Genomic DNA, 18,281 nt, shown 5'->3' on the forward strand with positions numbered 1-18,281 from the left:
TTATTATTATTATTATTATTATTATTATTATTATTATTATTATTATTATTATTATTATTTCTCTCTCAAAATGACTTGACTATTTCCTCGCCAAGTGTCCTCGCAATGCCTCAGAGCAGACTGCAGCCTGCAGCCTACAACCTCACACGCCAGGAGGATGAACCGCCGGAAACAACCTACCTTGCTTTTCAAGTGGCGTGAACCATAAATGATTGACTCATAAAGGAACCAATCATAAACCCACTTCCCCGTTTTCACCAGCCAATCATTTAGCCAGGAATCGTACACATAATTTACGGCGCAATCACGGTAGGTTGAGCCGACTGAGGTCCATAGAAATTTGACAGCTTCACAGGTGAGACAACCGTCCAGAGGCTGTTTCACTTTTACATTTCAGTTTTTTTTTCCCCCGGAACACAATTCACTGTGAGCCTGGGGTTGCCACAGTCAAAAAACAACCACTCGAAGTCTAATCATTCCGGCAGCATGAGCAAAAAGAAAAAGGACTGGAAGATTGAAAAAGGTAAGGCTTGTTTTTTTTGGGGGGGGGGAAATGAGGCTATCATCATCTTCATGGCAGACAGCATGAATCCATACCATGCCAGAAGACTGACAGCTGCTCTTCTGGTCTTCCTCGTATTGCCGTGAAACTACTCACTGTCTAGACTATTCGGTGAGCCCATACGGTGACTGTACAGATGTTAGAAAGATGTTGCGCCTGTTGTTTCACATTCGCAACAACACTGTTCACATAGTGGCTCTTGCTTGGTTATTAGCTTCCATTGAAGCTGCTCACTGAGTCATTTGCCTGTCAGAATGCCGCTAACTAACATGTCCTAACACCTGTGTGATACATTCACAGTTAGCTTGCTGAGTTGCAAAAAACCCTCTCAGCAACTACTGTAAATATTCCTGCAGCCAAATAGCACTCACACAAAGGAACGGGGCGTCTAATAGTAAAAAAACAAGGTTGTTTTTATTATTAATAGGACAACAAGAAGGACTGCTTCTCGGTTTCAAACACGCAGTGATAGTTACTTACATGCAAGCTATTCAACGTTTTCATTTGACTCCAAGTGCTTTTGGTGTCAGAGACATGTGCAGTATAGACCTGTTGTGCACACAAATGCCAAGAAAGAAATGTTAACCTTATCCATAGTGTGGTTATAGAGTTATGTATTTCTTGAAATAGTCGAGTTTTTTCACAGTAGACGTTTGAACCTGTCACAGCAGGTTTAGTACAGCACAGGTGTAATTCATCACACTAATTAGCTCATTTATGCCACCATGTCCCTTTATGCCACTGTCTGAGCATGCACAATACAAAAGCCTTGGAACTAGTAGACCTAAATGGGATGCAGCCATTAGTAATGTTATTCATTACACCTGTGGTTTTGTCAAAAAATATCAAAAATCAGTCACTCAAAAAGTCTGTACTACTTTTGGTCTGAGACACAGGCTTGTATATGATTAAACTGTATTCCTCATCTCTTTAACGAGGATGTAGCTTCACTTGATTAATGAAACAAGATTGTTTGCAATGATTGGTGACATTGTTGGTGAGCTGACATAAATGCTTCATTTTTCTTGGGAAATACTGAGGTTCAGTCACTATCTTGTCATCAAGCCCGCTGACTCACCATTCTTCTTTTTTTTAAGTGTATATGGGAAAATCTTATAATAGCAATTAAAATTCTTGGTGCAAAGGTAATAATTAATCTTAGCCAGCCATTTCCAGTTTGAGCAGGTAGCAGCACTGGAATGAACATCAAAGTAATTCAGATTTCATATTCTGAGCATATACCCCGCTAGCTCAAATTGCTTTAAGAGGAGATCAAGGAATGTCAGAATGTGAAAGAAATTCTGAAACTTAAGGATGAATTTAATATGACTTTTTTTTTAAATAGTGGTGTGGGCCTAGGGATAGTCTGTAGGATGGGTGAAACTGTAATAAGTAATACCCCCAAAGATAAATGGATGCAAGCCATGTTGGCATCTATGATTTGTTATTTGCCAGTCTGATTTCAAAATGTGTAAAACATGCAGAATTTTACCAGGATGCAGTCAATTCTGAAGACGAAGAACTTTCTTAAAGTAAAATAAAATGAACAAAACAAGGAAACATGAAACGGGAATATCTCTTAAAAAAAGACGACATAAATGAGGTGTTATGTGACAGGCAGTCATATCTCCTGGATTTGTTATTACTAGATTTTACTAGAATTTGGTTCAAGGATGTCTGCTGCTTATCAGTGACGGGCCTTCCCATGCAGAACTCATCAAGTACCAAAACATGATATGGGTCTTAGTATCAGTAATGATTTGGCTCCTGTAACACAAACTTGTATGCAGACATTCCATATTTGATAAAAATGCATTTTGAGTCCAGTATGTTCTCATGACAGCTAAGCCAAGCTTTGGGAGTCTTCGAAGACTTAAAGTTCAGCAGAGTGATGAACCGCTTTAGTGTAGTCCAGAGAGCTTTACTATGTTCCACCTCAAAACTGCCTTTTTTAGTCATCCATGTAGAATAAAAGCAGCCTTGGGAACAACAGGAGTGGGCATGAGGGAGAGAAAATACATAAGGGACAAGAAGGATATTCCCCACTGCAGAAATACCTTTAATGTAAGCCTGACCTACCGCAGGATGTTCCCAGAGGGTGACCTGAGGAAGCTTGTAGTTCTCACTAAAATATAGTCAGCCCCTACTGCCTCAATATTTTAGGCTTCCCTTGTGTTAGAGACAAGTCTCATAACTCACAGTCTCTTTAACAAAATAGTGCTGAGTTCTTATGACGGAGGTAGAAAGAGCATAATATGGTAAACAAAATTGTGCTTTTCTGTAGTGTCTATATCACATGCAGTTTATTAAAACTGTTTTACAGAAGGGATGTTTTAATTGACCAAAGTTCACATTCTGTGGACTGTTGTCTGGTGAAGATTTCCCAGTGAAGCGCATAATTAGGGTGAATGTTGTGTTGCAGAACAGCCCAGAGCTGTCTGGAGAAACAGTAGCAACTTATGGCTGCTTTACAGGCAGTGGAGATGGACATGAGGTCACAAGCTGTGAGGAGTAAAGAGTGATACAACAATGCAGAGGTTAAGCAGCAGTTGTGTGATGTACTAATGTTAACCAATTATCCTGGAGTTTGTTGTGAAATACTCACACAATACCTAGGTGGGTAGGAGGAGCTTCAACATACTGTAGGTACTATGATTTCAAGCAAATCAGTTGAAGTTGTTTTAAAAAAAAGAAAAAAAAAAAAAGAAAAAACTATTTATAATACTGTCACATAAAAGTTAGCGCAGGGGTAGACCAGCACAGAGCAAGAGCAAAGAGGACGAACAGTCCAGAGTGCAATGAAGTTTAGGCAACAGGGTGACATAGCACAGAGGTTCTCAACTGAGAGCCATGGAGACACAAGAGTATGAATGTTTTCATTCCAGACAATGACAACCAGTTTCACTAATTACCTCAACCACAACCAAAAAAGAGGGACTAATGAGGGAAATCAACTGGTGGTGAGGTGTCTGATTGGGCACCAACATGCATTTTTTGGGTCTCCGTGGGACATAGCTGAATAGTAAGTGGGGGAGACTGCCATTCAACCAGAGTACTTGTGTTCAGATATGTTGGATGTCAATCAACTACCCCGCTGACGTGTGTTTGAGCAAGACTCACAATCCCCACCAGTTCTAGGGGTGCTCTTTTATTGCTGATCCTGCACTTTGACCCTGCAAGCTAAAATAGGATTTAAACGCATGAAGCAGGATCACATTATTCAGGATCATATTATTAAACATCACATTTTTCATAAAGTAAATTTAGAGAGCCAAGGAGAGGTGGAGCAGGTGCAGAGAGGAGCAGGACATGACTGGCAATGATGATGGCGGCTGAGTGGTGGAGGAGTCTGATCAGAGAACATCCTAAATCAGTGTATGACCAGCAACAGTTGTTTTTATGGGTGGTGAACAGGTAAACTAGAAAAGGACACTGGGGTTAGTTTGACATGAAGTAAAGAAAAAGGAAGAAAAAACTTTGTGACTTTTAATGGAAATGACTTTGCTCCTCTTCCATCATCATCATCTTCTTATTATTTCTTCTTCTTCTTCTTCAATAGAACCAACTTTAATCGCTCTAAACTGTATCATTACTTTTCTTCCATAGAGAGACTGCTCCGTCTAGATCGAGAGGAGAGACGCAAGGAGTATCGTCGTCAAGAGTTTGTATGTCTGGAGAAGATTCTAACCTGGAGAGAGGAGAATAAATGTAAGAGAGATAACTCATTTTCTGAGTCTTGGAACGTCTCTCGAGTTGGGAATGTCTGATAAATTGACAAATTATGTCAGTGTTTACACAACCCAGCCGTAATATAGTTATTTAACAATTCTAGTGTCTTAAGCATTTAGCCCATTCTTGTACATTTAGCCACTCTTTCATACTATGTAAAAGTGCAAACCATGCTAAAGACCTCTAGAGTCTGTCTGATCTGTGAGATAGAAGTTCTGTCTCACACAGGCTCCACCCTCTACTGGACTCTATGGGTAATACCCTCCCAATTCACGCACACAATTGCCCACTGAAATTTGCATGTACATAGCCGGCCAATCAGGATACGTCTACCGATTATGTGTATCTCATACAGTATATAAGATAGTGTCTCGCTGCCGCTCTCATCCTTCTCACTTCAGCAACAGTGAATTCTGCTCACTGATCTTACCTCTCTACGGATGGAGTCGCTGCTCCAAGCTCATTCCTGCCCGTCATGCCCCGGCCTCATAGCTGCCACCGATGGGCATCTCCTCTGCTTTGAGTGCTCATACGGGACCACGCAGAGGCATGATGCATCTACCACCTTGTGTTCACTGCTGAGGACTTCTTACAATTCAATGCCGACAACAGTGGGACTGATAGATCCATGTGTTCATCTTTGCTGATGGACGATGACGACTACCTCTCGTCAGTATCTGCAACATCGCTGACCTTCCTAAATCCACCTCTGACTTCAGATCGCAATGATTTTCCAAAGGTTATGGCCATGGTGGTGGAACGTGTAGAGCTCTCACTGCCCCTGCCTATCCCAAGCCGGTTAGCTGGCTATGTGAAGGCTTTTATGGCCGGCACACCAGGCTCAACCTGCCTTTGTTTCACCTCCTCTTCCAGACATTTGGCAGTGTGTCAAAGTGTCCTTGAATGAGCTGCTGAAAACAAAGTCACCAGTCACGTAACTGATTTCCTTCCTGACAGTGCAAGCCCACACGGAGACAGGCTGTCCTGGTGTGCCCCCCTGGAAGAGGAGAAGGCACAGCTGACCCACCATCTCCAGCTTGCACCTTCCTTTGGCCAGAGAGGAGACGAGGTGCATCACTGCAACACCATAGTGAGGAGGAGAGCGTGCAGGCAGGGCGGAGCACCGCCAGCCCCCTGCCACATCAGCCACCTTTCAGACCACCACGACAGAGCCACTGCAGCACTGGCTCCCACCACAGTTCATGTTCATGTTTGCCGTGTGTTGAAAATGTTTTAATAAAAACAAATAACATTTTCCACCAAAGAGCAAAATCCTCCAACCTCCCGTCTTACACCTCGCCAGCCCGCCATGATGCTGTGATGATAGCGGCCCAGACTGCTTCACCCAGCTGATCACAGAGGCTGTGTAATGCAGAAAGCACTCACTCAGCTGGCGCCCCTGCCTATCTTCCCTCAGTTAGGGAAGCAGACGATGGGCAGCCTCATTCAGCTGCAGAATGTGCTAGTTGGAAAAAGCTCAGTGCTGAGCCTATTCACGAGTGCTATGTTAGGCGCGATGTTGTGAGAAAGAAACACGTCCCGCCTGACATAATGACACACAGAAGCGGATCTGTTTGTCGCTGTGCTTGCTGGTGCCATTATCTATTGGACCAGCCAGCATGGCTCGTCTCCCTGGCGAACAGTGATGCGGCGAGAGGCGTTTTATCCTCACTGAGGAATAACGCTTCGCACCCACACATTGACCGGGGAGAGGACACTTCATGTCTGCTTAGTGTTAGCACTGTCTCCTGCTGTTTTCGCTGCTATCCTTCACAGGACTGGCATACACAGCTCATCTCTCGGGCTAATGATAGCACGGCCAGCAGCATTACTTCCTCCTTTTGAGAGTAATGCCCCAGGCCAGCACATGAATGGAGGAGAGGAGACATCAAGTCTGCTCCACTCCCCTCTGGTTATTTCTGTTGGAAATATAGAGGGGAACAGACGCACTGACACATCAAACGCTGTGTGGAGGCTATCCACCCAAGAGGAGATAGATTCTCTCTCCGAAGAGATCCAGGACCTGTTGCTGAAACAGGTTGTCTCGATCGTTCCCACTCATGACAGACAGAAGGGGTTTTACTCTGCATACTTCCTGGTTCCCCAGAAGACGGCAGGTTTCAGACCCATTTTGGATCTCAGCATCCTGAACCTGTCCATCGCTGAAAGACATTCTGGATTGCTGGAACTAGTTCAACGAGATGACTGTAAGAAGAGCGCCCCCCCCCCAGCCACGTCAACAGATGGAGTATCTGGGAGTTGTGCTTGACTCGGTCAGTCGTCAGGCCGTTCTGTCGGAACCCAGACAAATTGCCCTGCAGTCATGCGGTGTTGGGGCTCATGGCAGTAGGCCATCCCGTGGGGCTCCTGCACATGTGCCACCTGCAATGGTGGTTCACCAGCCTGCACTTGGATCCCAAGAGGCACAAGCACTGCATGATGAACGTTCCCCCATCATTGCAGGAGAATCCATGCTATTGGGGGTCCCCACAGCATCTGTTGATGGGGACACTGCTGGGTCGAGTGAACCTCCTACATAGTGATGTTCACAGATGTGTCCCTGACACCTGCCTGGGGAGAGCGATAGGTCGTGTGTGGCCTTCAGCAGAAAACCAACACATCAACCTTCTCAAACTTCACGCGGTGCTCTTGGTTCTCCAACACTTCCTGACTCTGGTTTGGGTGAGACATGTGTTGGTGAGAACAGACAATTGAACCACAGTTGCCTACATCAACAAGCAGGGTGGAGTCCGATCCGCAGCCCTGTTGAAGATGGCGGAGATGCTGACACCTCCTGTCTCATATTCTGGTTCCGGAAAACAGGGGCGCCAACCTCATGTCAAGAGGCGGACAAGTAGGTGCTGCACCCTGTGGCAGTGGGTGTTGTTCGCCAGCCTAAACAACACCCACTGCCCACTCTGGTTCTCCCTGATGTCGCAAGACAATCCACCCCTGGGGTGGACGTGTTTGCGCATGTGCCGTGGTCAAGGAGGCTGTTTTACGCCTTTCCCCCTCTTCAACTCATTCCTTCTGCTGGAGAGAGTGAGACAAGAGTGGTTGTCGGTCATCCTGATAGCCCCAGACTGCTGTCCACCACTGTGGTATGCAGATATGACCCAGATGTTGGCGGCCCAGCCCTGGTCCATTCCCCAAGTTTTGCGGGCCTTGTCTCAGGAGGCAGGCTCGATAGGCGTGCTGCCCATGTTGGGCCAACCTCTCCAGGCTTGGCTCCTGAGAGGGACAGGCTGATGCAGGCTGGTCTGTCTGCACAAGTGGTGCAGACCATCCAGGTGGAAGGGCAGGATCCACTATTGCTTGCTACAAAGCAAAGTGGTTGGGATTCCAATGCTGGTGTGAGGAAAGGAGATTAGACCCCCTGATATATGCAGTGGGAGAAGTTTTCTCCTTTCTACAGTGTCTGGTAGAAAAGGGGCTGTCTCATGCCACTGTTAGTGTATGTGGCAGCGATTTCCTCCTGTCATGGGCTTTGGCAACAGACCTGTCTTTGCCCACCCCCTAGTGAAATGTTTCATACAGGGGATTAGGAGACAACACCCGGTGATGCATGTCTCGGCCCCCCAGTGGGAATTACCTTTTGTGCTCGAGGCCCTAGTGAATGATTCCTAAAAGCCTCTGGAGCACTCCTCCTTGGAGGTGTTGTCACTCAAGACAGCTTTGCTGCTTGGGCTGACCTCAGCTAAGAGAGTGAGTGAGTTGTGTGCCCTGTTGGTTCACCCCAGCTTTTTGCTGTTTCATGGTGACCACAGTGGTACTCTCAGACCAAACCCCTCTTTTGTTCCCAAGAACATAAGGAGTTCATTTTGGTTGAGAACTATTCAGCTAGAGGCATCTTGTCCTCCATCCCATGGAGATGTCAGGGAAGCAAAACTGCATCTGTTGTGCCCAGTATGTGCGTTGGCATGTTATGTTGAACACACAGCCCCGTTTTGGTGCACTGTTTGTGTGCTATGGAGAGGGAGACACCGGTAAAGCCCTGTCCAAGAGGTTAGCTAGTTGGCTTTGTGAGTGCATCTCCCAAGTCTACAGGCATGCGGGTAAGGACCCCGCATGCCTGTAGACGGCAGCATCTTGGCCTATGCCTTGCCCATTCATAAAGTACTATCTCTAATACATGACGGGGTCCTTTTCAAGGTCTGTGCTCGTAGGAGCGACTCAGGACTTGTGAAAAGGGTGGTCAGGAGTGTCAACTGAGGTACACCTGACCCCCCCTTGGTAATATATGCCTGCATTCTCCCGTGATCCAAGATGACTCAGGGACTGAGGTGTGCAGGGTATCTGTTATATGATTTTGACCCCTGCAAGGTTAGGCCATGGTTACACCCAGTTTCATGTTCATGCTATCTGGGCTGGGTTGGCCCCCTACTGCTCTGCTCAAGTGGCTTGGATTATAAAGTAGTAGGTGGGCTGCAGCGACTAACCTATAGCCAGTTGGGCTCAGTGAGACAGTCTGATGACATGTCGCGGCAGGGTGAATATTCAGCCTGTTGTACCCTTAGAGTCCAGTAGGGGGTGGAGCCTGTGTGAGATAGAACGAGGGTTACGATATTGTAACCCTAGTTCTATAACATGTGTAGCCCTCTACCTATGAACCCTGCCGCTCCTATGTCGTTTGCTGAAGTAGTTTCTAAATGAGAGTGGCAGCAAGACGCTGCCTTATATACTGTGTTTTACTTACTGTATCATATACTGTGTGTGAGACATATGTAATCGGTAGGTGCATGCTAACTAGCTGGCTACGTACATGCAAATTTCAGTGGGGGATTGCGTGCATATGATTGGAGGACAGTATTACCCATAAAATCCAATAGAGGGCTCTGTCTGTGCTTATAGAACTAGGATTACAATATTGTAACCTTCACTGGGGAGTCAGAGCAGATTAATGATGCTTACATTAAGTCAGTGGTGAAGGAAGCATTTAGATCATTTACTTTAGTAGATGCTGAACTATTAGAATACTCCATTACAAGTTAAAGGTCTGCATTCAAAATTTTAGTTAAGTAAAAGTGCTGGTGTACTATCAGTACCTATTATGCATTGCAGAGTGGTCCCTGTCAGTGTTATATTATTAAATTATTGGATCAACATTATTGATGTATGAATATATGAGCAGTACCTCAGTGTTGTAGATGATTGCAGTAGAGCTAATTTTAATCAGTTTATATATTGTTTGGTATTTTAATCCATAACAATGAGTCGTATTTTATAAAATGATCATATGTTTTGTGTGTTGAATCTTAATCTGAAAAATAACTAGTATTAACTAGTTCAACTGTGAAATAAAGGTAGTGGAGTAATTAAGTGCAACATTTTTCTCTGAAATATTGAGTAGACATATCAGGCAGCATGTAATACTCAAGTGAAGTACCTCAAAGTACAGTACTTGATTAAATATACTAAATTACTTTCCACCACTGCATTAAAGTCATATCATTCTTACATGAACAAGGAGCTAATTCCCTCAGTTACACAGTAAATAAGACACAACACAGAGGAAAGAAGATAGAGAAGCGTGACAGGACACCATAATCCAGATATAAACCCATGCAATCAACAACTCTTTGAAACACTTCAGTATAGCTTCAAAGTATAGTCAATGTAACTTCAAAACATATCAAGTGGAGGCAGCAGACAATTTCAAGTATCCCACAAAACAACTTTCTAAAAATGTGACACACACTCTAGTTTGATGATTATATCAAGGACATTGGTTATGTTGATTCATTACAATTGAGCTCAGAAGACTTACAGTGTAAGTCTGGGTTAGCTAAATGAAATACCCATTTAAGTTGTTTTCGGAATGTTAGTAAAATCAAAGTTAAATACTGTCCAAATAACAAACACTTTCCAAATAAGAAACACTATTAAAAGATTTATATGAAGTAATGTATAGAAAGCACTACAATTCTGCACATAGGTGTTATATTCACCTGTATGCATGAGTACTACTACAGTACTTGCATAACACTGATGATGTAAGTTGCAACTAACTTAAAGTGCATTTTATCAAACATTCAGAGGAAACATCAAATAATTTATTATTTTCTTTTCATCATCTCTTTTTGCCAGTAGATACCTCGTGTTGGTGAATTTTGCTTGATAGGCTAAGCAAACAGAAAGCACCTTTTAATCTGAATCTTAAGAAACCCATTGCATGACAAATAGACCTAGACCACAACCATATACAGTATTTATCACCACACACTGTTGATGTTTTTTGTGTTCTCAAAATGTATTGGAGCACATTAGCTGAACTGTGTATATCCAAAGTTAAATTGAAAAAATAAGTGTTGTTATAAAGAAAGAAACCTGAAGAGCCTACTTGTCAGCCAGCAGTAAACTTTAAAAACAGTCCAGTCATGAACCAATCAAGACACGTCTTGCAAGTGATTTTAGGGAAAGTATTGCTTACAGTACATGTATAGTTCATGTATAGAAAGGGGTGAACAAGGTCTGGGGGCCTCTGGTGAATATGTAACTGGATAGAGTGAGGAGGATGTGATACAGGCTGGCGGTCACGGTCAGATGACTGCTGGAGGTGCAGAAAGAGACACTGAGGTTGAGGTTGTGGATGTAGGAGGGGGCAGGTTTATGATTGGCTGTTGAACAGCAGATGTGGCAGTGTGCTGCAGAAAGGGATGAAAGGAAAGCAGACATTAGACAAGGCATATAAGCTAGATGGGTAATGACAAAAAACAGCCAATAGGAAATAAATGATAAGTTATCAAACAATGTAATGTAGAAAGGGAATTAATTAAACTAATAATTTCACTGACTGACTACCAGCCGTGTATAAGTGGTGCTAGATATATATTAGTCAGTAGCGAAGGTCCCTTGCAGTCCAGACAGACAGCCAGCACACAACTACACAAGCCACAGGCTAATAATGGATAGAATGCCAAAGTATCAAACTAAACATGAGGCCACAGCCACACTGTGCAGCCTACATGAAACAAAAAACTAATCAGGAATTCAGGAAAGAAAGACAAAGCAGCATGGTTTGGCTTAGTTTGACCAACCTGTTTGTCTGTGTGGACTGCAGTTTTAGGGCTAATGATTCTCAATCAGAGCTAATTGAGTACAGAAAGTGTACCCCTCTGCACCTGGGGCTGGACATGGCCGGGACACAGCAGAGACAGAGCTGAGCCTTTTGTACCAAAGGGATGAGGAAACTAGACAATATATGCAAGTAGGAAGCTCAATAGAGCTTTAAAACATAGTTTATGGTTGTGACAATTTGACAAAACAGCCGACACAAACAACAATTGATGTTCAGTGAAGGGAAGTAGATTGACAGGAAAACAAGGACAAGGAAAACCTGGTGATGTGTTCACATCTGTTGTGGTATTTTTCTCTACATTAAATTAAACAAGGTATAATAACTCTTTATCACAGCTAGTCTAGATGTACTGTGTGAAAGTTTGGGAAGGTCTTGCTGATGTATTATCCTTCAGCACCAGTATGAAACAGAGTGCTGATCACGGCTCCTTTGCTATTTTCATCCCTTGGTTCAACTCGTAGAGGAAATATATTGTACAAAATAGCGATGGCTAATCTGGCTAATCTGGCTAAACTTGTCTGACTTGTTATCCACAGTACCCACTATCGCTGTAGATTTTTTCTTTACCACATGTTGCAACATGCAATTAATCCTTTTGCACTGTATGAAATAAGAAAGATATACCACTGAGTATGGTTAAGGGTATGCAGATTTGCAGTTCACAATAGCCATGTTAAAGACTGTCTGGAGTCTTGACAGCAAAGTAAATTCAGCATTGTCTACTTAAATTGTATTATTACTTAAAAGTATTACTGCACATTGGAATAATGGATGAAATGATCATCGTCATAATGACATTTAACTTAACTTATTTTTTCTTTTTAAGTACATTTGAGAACTATGATGATATGCTTATGGACTATGTTTCTTGATATGTATGTTTATTGAGTGACATCATATTCATGAATTCATATCTTCATGTTCTTGCCTCATAAATTAATGTAATGAGTTGAAGTTATCTTTTTCTATTTCAGCCAATGACAAAGAGGAAGGGAAGGAGTTGACAGGTGGAGGAGGTCTGAGTGATAAAGTGTCTCTCTACAAAGGAGATATCACCGTCTTGGAGGTGGATGCCATAGTCAATGCAGGTAAGAACTCTGCCCTTTGACCTTTGGGAGCTGTTGGTGGTGTTTGTTGCTCTGGGACAGCTCAGCTGTTAAATTGTCCTTGGCTGCCCTCTACTGTTAAGAGTCCAGAAGTGCTGGTTCATGAAGCATTACACAACATGACCACTGCATTTAAGACAAATGCTAAACAGGACTCTTGTTGATCTGTCTTCTCCTAGGCTGAAATACATTGACTGTTAAGTTTATATTATGACATTTTCTTACTTAACCTTTAAAGGTGTCTGGAAATTCCAGCTCTTTTCCTACCTTGTGACAGTGAAACACAAGGTTGATGACTGAATTAATTTTGATTTGGTCGGCAGTTGTGTTCATCTCATCTGTCATTAATGTGGCATGTGTGTGCTGCAGTGATTAGTGGTCACATTTTCAAGACTGCTGGTGGGGAAAACACAGTAAAGATCTGTTACAGTGAGTGAACGAGAGGATGTAGAATCAGAGAGCATTAACAGAAATGCCTTTTTCAGAGATTTGTGCCACTGTTATGTAAGTTCTGCAGTCTGCTCACAACCTACACACATAGTCAGAGGTGCTAAAAGACTACCTGTTGCCTCTGCTGCTGATGCTTATGACCATTTTTCAGCTATAGGGGCTGATATTCTCACACCATAGCTGTATAACAGGATATTAACAAGGTCTGCTTTGGCTTTCTGGAGTTGTGTTTCATAACTCCTATTTCCTCATGCGGTATTTGCAAACTCACCAACACACGTACAAGCACACACAAATTAACTAAGCAGTGTGCATGTTGTGTCAAATTAATGCTCTATAATTTATGCAAGATTAATAGATGTGAAAAACAGACTGCTCTGTTGGATAAGGCTAATGAATTTAATTTATTAGCCTATGTAAATACCCATCGTGACGAGGACAGGGTGACATGACATTCTGAATCACTGTCAGTATCATGTAAAGGACAAAGATGTGTACACCTAACAGACACCTGACACATGCCTAAATGTCATGGTAGTTGTCTTGCTTTATCAACATTTTAACCTTTAGAAATGTTGCACTTGTAGCAGTTGTTACACAATTCATGTAGAATGTTGTTTGTACTGAGTTTGGTAATAACTGCTATATGTCTTTAAATGTATTTAAGCTCTATATAGATAGAGATTCAATTAGGATTTTTATGTTATTTATGTTAAGAGTCTGTGAGACTACATGCTGGTAATGTAGTATAGACAGAGGAGTGTGAATCCTTTCACTGCACTTTTATCTAATTCTTTGGTAGAAATATATTAAGTGTTTGTCCTTTACAATCAGGATCTTAAACAAATCAAAGGGAAGGCAGTCGATAAGACTGAGCAATGATTCTACTCTACTTCTGATCTTCACCTAAGATGTTTCTGCGACCGACCAGCACCTGACTGAAAGCACTGGCTGTGCATGAGGAGTTCTGTTCACCGAGCAAAGATTCTATTAAGTTAAATTAAGATAAATAGAGGTTATTAGAACGGGAATGTGGTTCAAGACGGAACATTGCAGGTTTTTTGTTTTAAACTGTTGAATACTACTGTAGCTCAGGCAGTCCTCTGCAGCAATAAATTCTGCTGGATGCCCAGGCTCTGATTGAGCTACATGTTGGCCATGAGGCAATTCATTCTTTTTAGCAGGCTGTCAGAGGGTCTGAAAGGTTGAAGGAATTGCTGAAACCTTTTTATAATTTTCAGAAGGTCTCAGCAGTTGGCACACTGCTACTCTATTTATACTGTTGGACCAGCTGTCTTTGTACAGGTGGCTGGACTGTTAAAAACATGTAGTGGTGGACTTTGTAGTTCAGCTTTGTTTACTATCTGTGACAGCGCTGTTCAATAACAGTAGTATGTTGTGATTGTGATCTTATCTAATTGTAATGCAAATGGAACGATCTAGGCCATGTTTTTTGTTCCTATGGTGACAAAACACTATTATTTTTATGTGTTCCCAAAATAACTTAAAAAAACATTATTCATTTTCTGTAGCTGATGGTTAACAATAATACACAACATTTCCAAAATAATGGTTACAGACTGCTTATTAGCTGAATAGGCTGGGCATGCTCTGGCTGCGGTGGCTCACATCCAAATTTAAGTGAGTAACACAGCTCTGAGCTCCATGTGAACAAACTTTGCGGATGTTGTACAAGGTGCGCAGATAAGATCTTTGGATAGTTTGTTAAACTTCTTGCCTTTCATCTATTCACTGCTTCCAATCTCCAGCCTGCAGTACTTCCATTTTCTCATGCTGTTTTTCATTTAGGCTTGGCACCAGTAGACTGCTGTGTATGAAGTGTGGGACTTTTTGAGCAGCGTGAAAGGATTAGTCTAAAGCTTAATAAACACAATCTTTTTTCCCAACCTGAGTCAAACAATGAAGTGCAGAGATACTAATTATGTAAAATTGTATAGGTAAAGATGAAATTTGGTGTGTAAAAGCCTCCAGGAATACATTTTCTACTCTTTAGATATTTAGTTTAGTCATGAACTGACAAGAGCAACCACAGGAGCAGTTTGTCTGTATAGTCTTGTGACAGCCTTCCCTCTAGTATGTAATACTTGGAGGTACATTGATGTAATGCTGTACTGTGATATGGAGTATTGTGTTTTGGTAATTATGTATGATGACTCAACTTTCCTGTTGATTTCTTATCTTAAAGGCTGCTTTATAAATATAATTTTTCTAAACACAATAACTGCTGTCGCTCATGGAAATGAACAATGAAAACCTCTGCCCTGTTGGTCATGATATGGACATGATGACTAACTCTCAAAACAATCATTGTTAAACTTTCTGTGTCTAGCTTGATTGCAGCTGACGTGTCCTTTAGTTTTCCATGTTTCAAATGTATTTTATAAGCCAAAGGTGTATCAAAGGTCTGTGCCCAAGGTTTTGTCATAACAGAGGCAATATGTGGGTTGCGAAGGAGAAATGTCTGTAATTTTACAGGCCTGCTTCTTACTGCTGTTATGGTGGCTGCCTATAGGTTTTAAAGGGCGTCAAGTTGCTTTATGTCCTCCATTAAAGTTTAATTATTGGGCTCATTGAGTTTTTAATTCTTCCTTAATTCTGTTTGGCTGGAGTTTGGACAGAAGGTGCTCAAACTGTCACCCGAGTGAGAGCCTGGTGGGAACCGGACAAGAAGGCATGTGGTGACAATCGGTGAACTGCAGGGGGTTGTGGGCAGGATGGCCATAGCATGACAAGGTGGCTGGGGCTGCTGCATCCAACCCCGGGCAGATGGATCAACTCAGCCTGCTATTTAGAATGAGCCTGCATGGGTCTGCCACCACTCTGCATCAAATGTTGTTAGATCCACACTCACTCTCACTATAACTCTCTTCCAGAGGATGAAAGCGACACAGAGGGATATGTGTGACACACCTCCAAGTAGTGGATCTCATTTTTTACTCGGCACATTGTCTAGATAGCATCTCAGGACTGTCAACTGTTTTGTCCTGGTTATTGATTCCCTGAGAATGGAACACTTTTTGCCCAGATTCTTGTAAAGGATGCATTTTTCTTCTTTTGTATAAAAGCTGTAGTATGTTCAGTAAGTGCTAGTGGCGATACTGTGTTCTGTAATTTTGACGAATACCCAGCAATTTCCTTGATTGCTAATTCATCAACTCTAGTAGCCCATGTTTTTGGCATATATCTTTGGATTGGTATCAGACAATGATAGATGGAATGAGAAGAGAATCACAGTTAATCAAGGCATGTTTCATTGGAAATTGCAGGGTTCACTAAAAGTTGAAAGGATACTCAAACTGGGTTTTAAATTAATGTATATCATTAATGTTGCCTCTACATGGCAAACACAAGATAATGTCTTCCATTTTTCTCCTTTTCTTTGTGCATGGAGTTCATGCGAGTGTCACCATCCCTCTCAGATCAGAATGAGGTCGTAAAGATAGCGGTGTGAAGTGGAGAGGACTTCTCTTATCATGATGACTGTGGTAATTATGCACAGGGGTTGACTCCTAATCCATTACCCGCTGTAAACCTTTCCCATCGTTCTATATTAGATCATTTTTTACAGGAGCCAATTTAGTGTGCACAGGGAATCTAGTTATGAATGCTATAAAGAACGTGAAGGGGTGGAAATGAGTGCGAGAAAGGCAATTGGTATTCACTTGTATGGAGCCGCTGGTACTGCTGTCATCACAGGTTTGGTGAGAGCGGTGACCCTCAGAGGGCAAAATACCTTGATCAACCGGAGATTGACTTTTATATGTTTTTTTTTTTTGGATATGCAGTCGTTTCAAACAGCGTTTGCCTGCGGAGGTTGCCTGGCACACAGACAGCATTGTTTACCTTCATGGTCATTCATGCATAATGTACGGCAGAAGACAACATGCCCTGATCTGGTCAATACTGAATAGAATACAATGTTGTTCTGTGGTTAGGGCAAGGTAGCATGTAGTAGTGCAGCTGTTTTTTGAGGGTGATGTCAGTCATCATATAATTCTAAATTAAATCCTAACAAATTTATTAGCCAATAAATGCATAAAGCATTACCGCATGTTATGCCAGGTGAGAGTTGGGCAAAACAAAATTGGCTTCTAAATCACTTTGTCGATATTATTTAAATTGCTCTTGAACTGCGGACTGTTTAATTATAAGAGTAGCCAGGACTTGACATGGGTTTGGTTATTAGGTTATTTGTAGCACAGTTTGAATAAGAATAACAGATTAAAATAACCATAAAAAAACTAAATTTGAATCATCCACAAATATTCATTTGTTGTCAAAACAACAGCCACAGGCAAGCAAAAAAAATGCACATTGTTAGCAATGTGGTAGATTTTTTATTGAGGGAAGAAAACTCTTTTTGCTTCTGTGGTTGCGGTTCATCTTTATTGAAAACCTCAGTAGTTGTGGCAGCACAGCAACAGTCCTGGATAATAGCATGTAATGTCCAGAGAATATTATGTGCTTCTCTGAGTCACAGGCCTTAATGGAGAGCACTGCCTTATTTATTAGGGAATGACTCTCTGAGTGCTCTGGTAATATTTTAGCCTGCAAAGCAGAAGGCTTTCCAGAATGAAAAGTAGATGTGGCATTTTTATTCTCTTGCTAAGCTCTTGTTCTATAGACAGACTCTTCAAAGACAGACTTTTCACTGTCACGCTTCCCAACTTTAGGGGGCTTTTAAAGTTCTGGTTGTTATATATGACAACATATTCTCCTTTTCTACTTTGTGAAAGCCAATACTCTCTCGCAAAATTGATTTGCTGTCCAAATCCTTATTTTACTGCATCTGTCTACAATGTCGTTGGGACACAATGATACTGTTATGGACCAGGGCTGTTTTTTTTTTATTTTTTTAGCTGTCACTGAATAGGTTGTCTCACCAATAAGCTCTCACAGACTAACACCAGACTGTGGTATGACGTTGCAAAGAATGGTATCAGATTTACAATTGACTTTTTGCTTTTCTATTTCCCCTTGTGATTGATAAAATCTATGACTTTTGGTTTTGCTTCCCACTGTTTGGGGATCTTGTCAGTGTAGACCCTTCATTAGATTTTCTGTCAGGCCATGGATGTGCTGCACAACACACTCAGCCCCTAGAGAGTCGGGCTCGACGGGTCTATCTGTCTCTCTGCAGATTCACACCCTGTGCCATAAACTCCTTGAGTGATGCAGCCATGCTCCGAGCAATATGACGACAATTCAGGGTCTCTCACGTTCTCTCTCTCCTCTTTCCTTCACTCTGTTGCCGGTTGCGCATACATGCAGGTACACATTAACACTTGCGCACACACACACACACTCACACACACACACACAGAGTACATTAGAT

The 18,281-nt window shown here is 42.2% G+C and overlaps 1 protein-coding gene across 5 annotated transcripts in view; it reads left to right on the forward strand.

Moving 5' to 3' along the window:
- Positions 1–302: 302 nt before the first annotated feature.
- macrod2 (mono-ADP ribosylhydrolase 2) overlaps positions 303–18,281 on the forward strand; it is a 423,353-nt gene continuing 405,374 nt past the window's right edge. For 4 of the 5 annotated variants that reach the window (XM_067609731.1, XM_067609733.1, XM_067609736.1 and 1 more), the window contains exons 1-3: positions 303–523; positions 4,169–4,270; positions 12,344–12,457. In XM_067609731.1, the coding sequence (XP_067465832.1) occupies positions 487–523; positions 4,169–4,270; positions 12,344–12,457 (253 nt within the window). In that variant the 5' untranslated portion in view covers positions 303–486. The remainder of the gene's footprint in view (positions 524–4,168; positions 4,271–12,343; positions 12,458–18,281) is intronic. The other variant, XM_067609735.1, reaches the window with a different exon arrangement.

Source organism: Thunnus thynnus, chromosome 14 (genome assembly GCF_963924715.1).
Source record: "Thunnus thynnus chromosome 14, fThuThy2.1, whole genome shotgun sequence".
Lineage (NCBI taxonomy): Eukaryota > Metazoa > Chordata > Actinopteri > Scombriformes > Scombridae > Thunnus > Thunnus thynnus.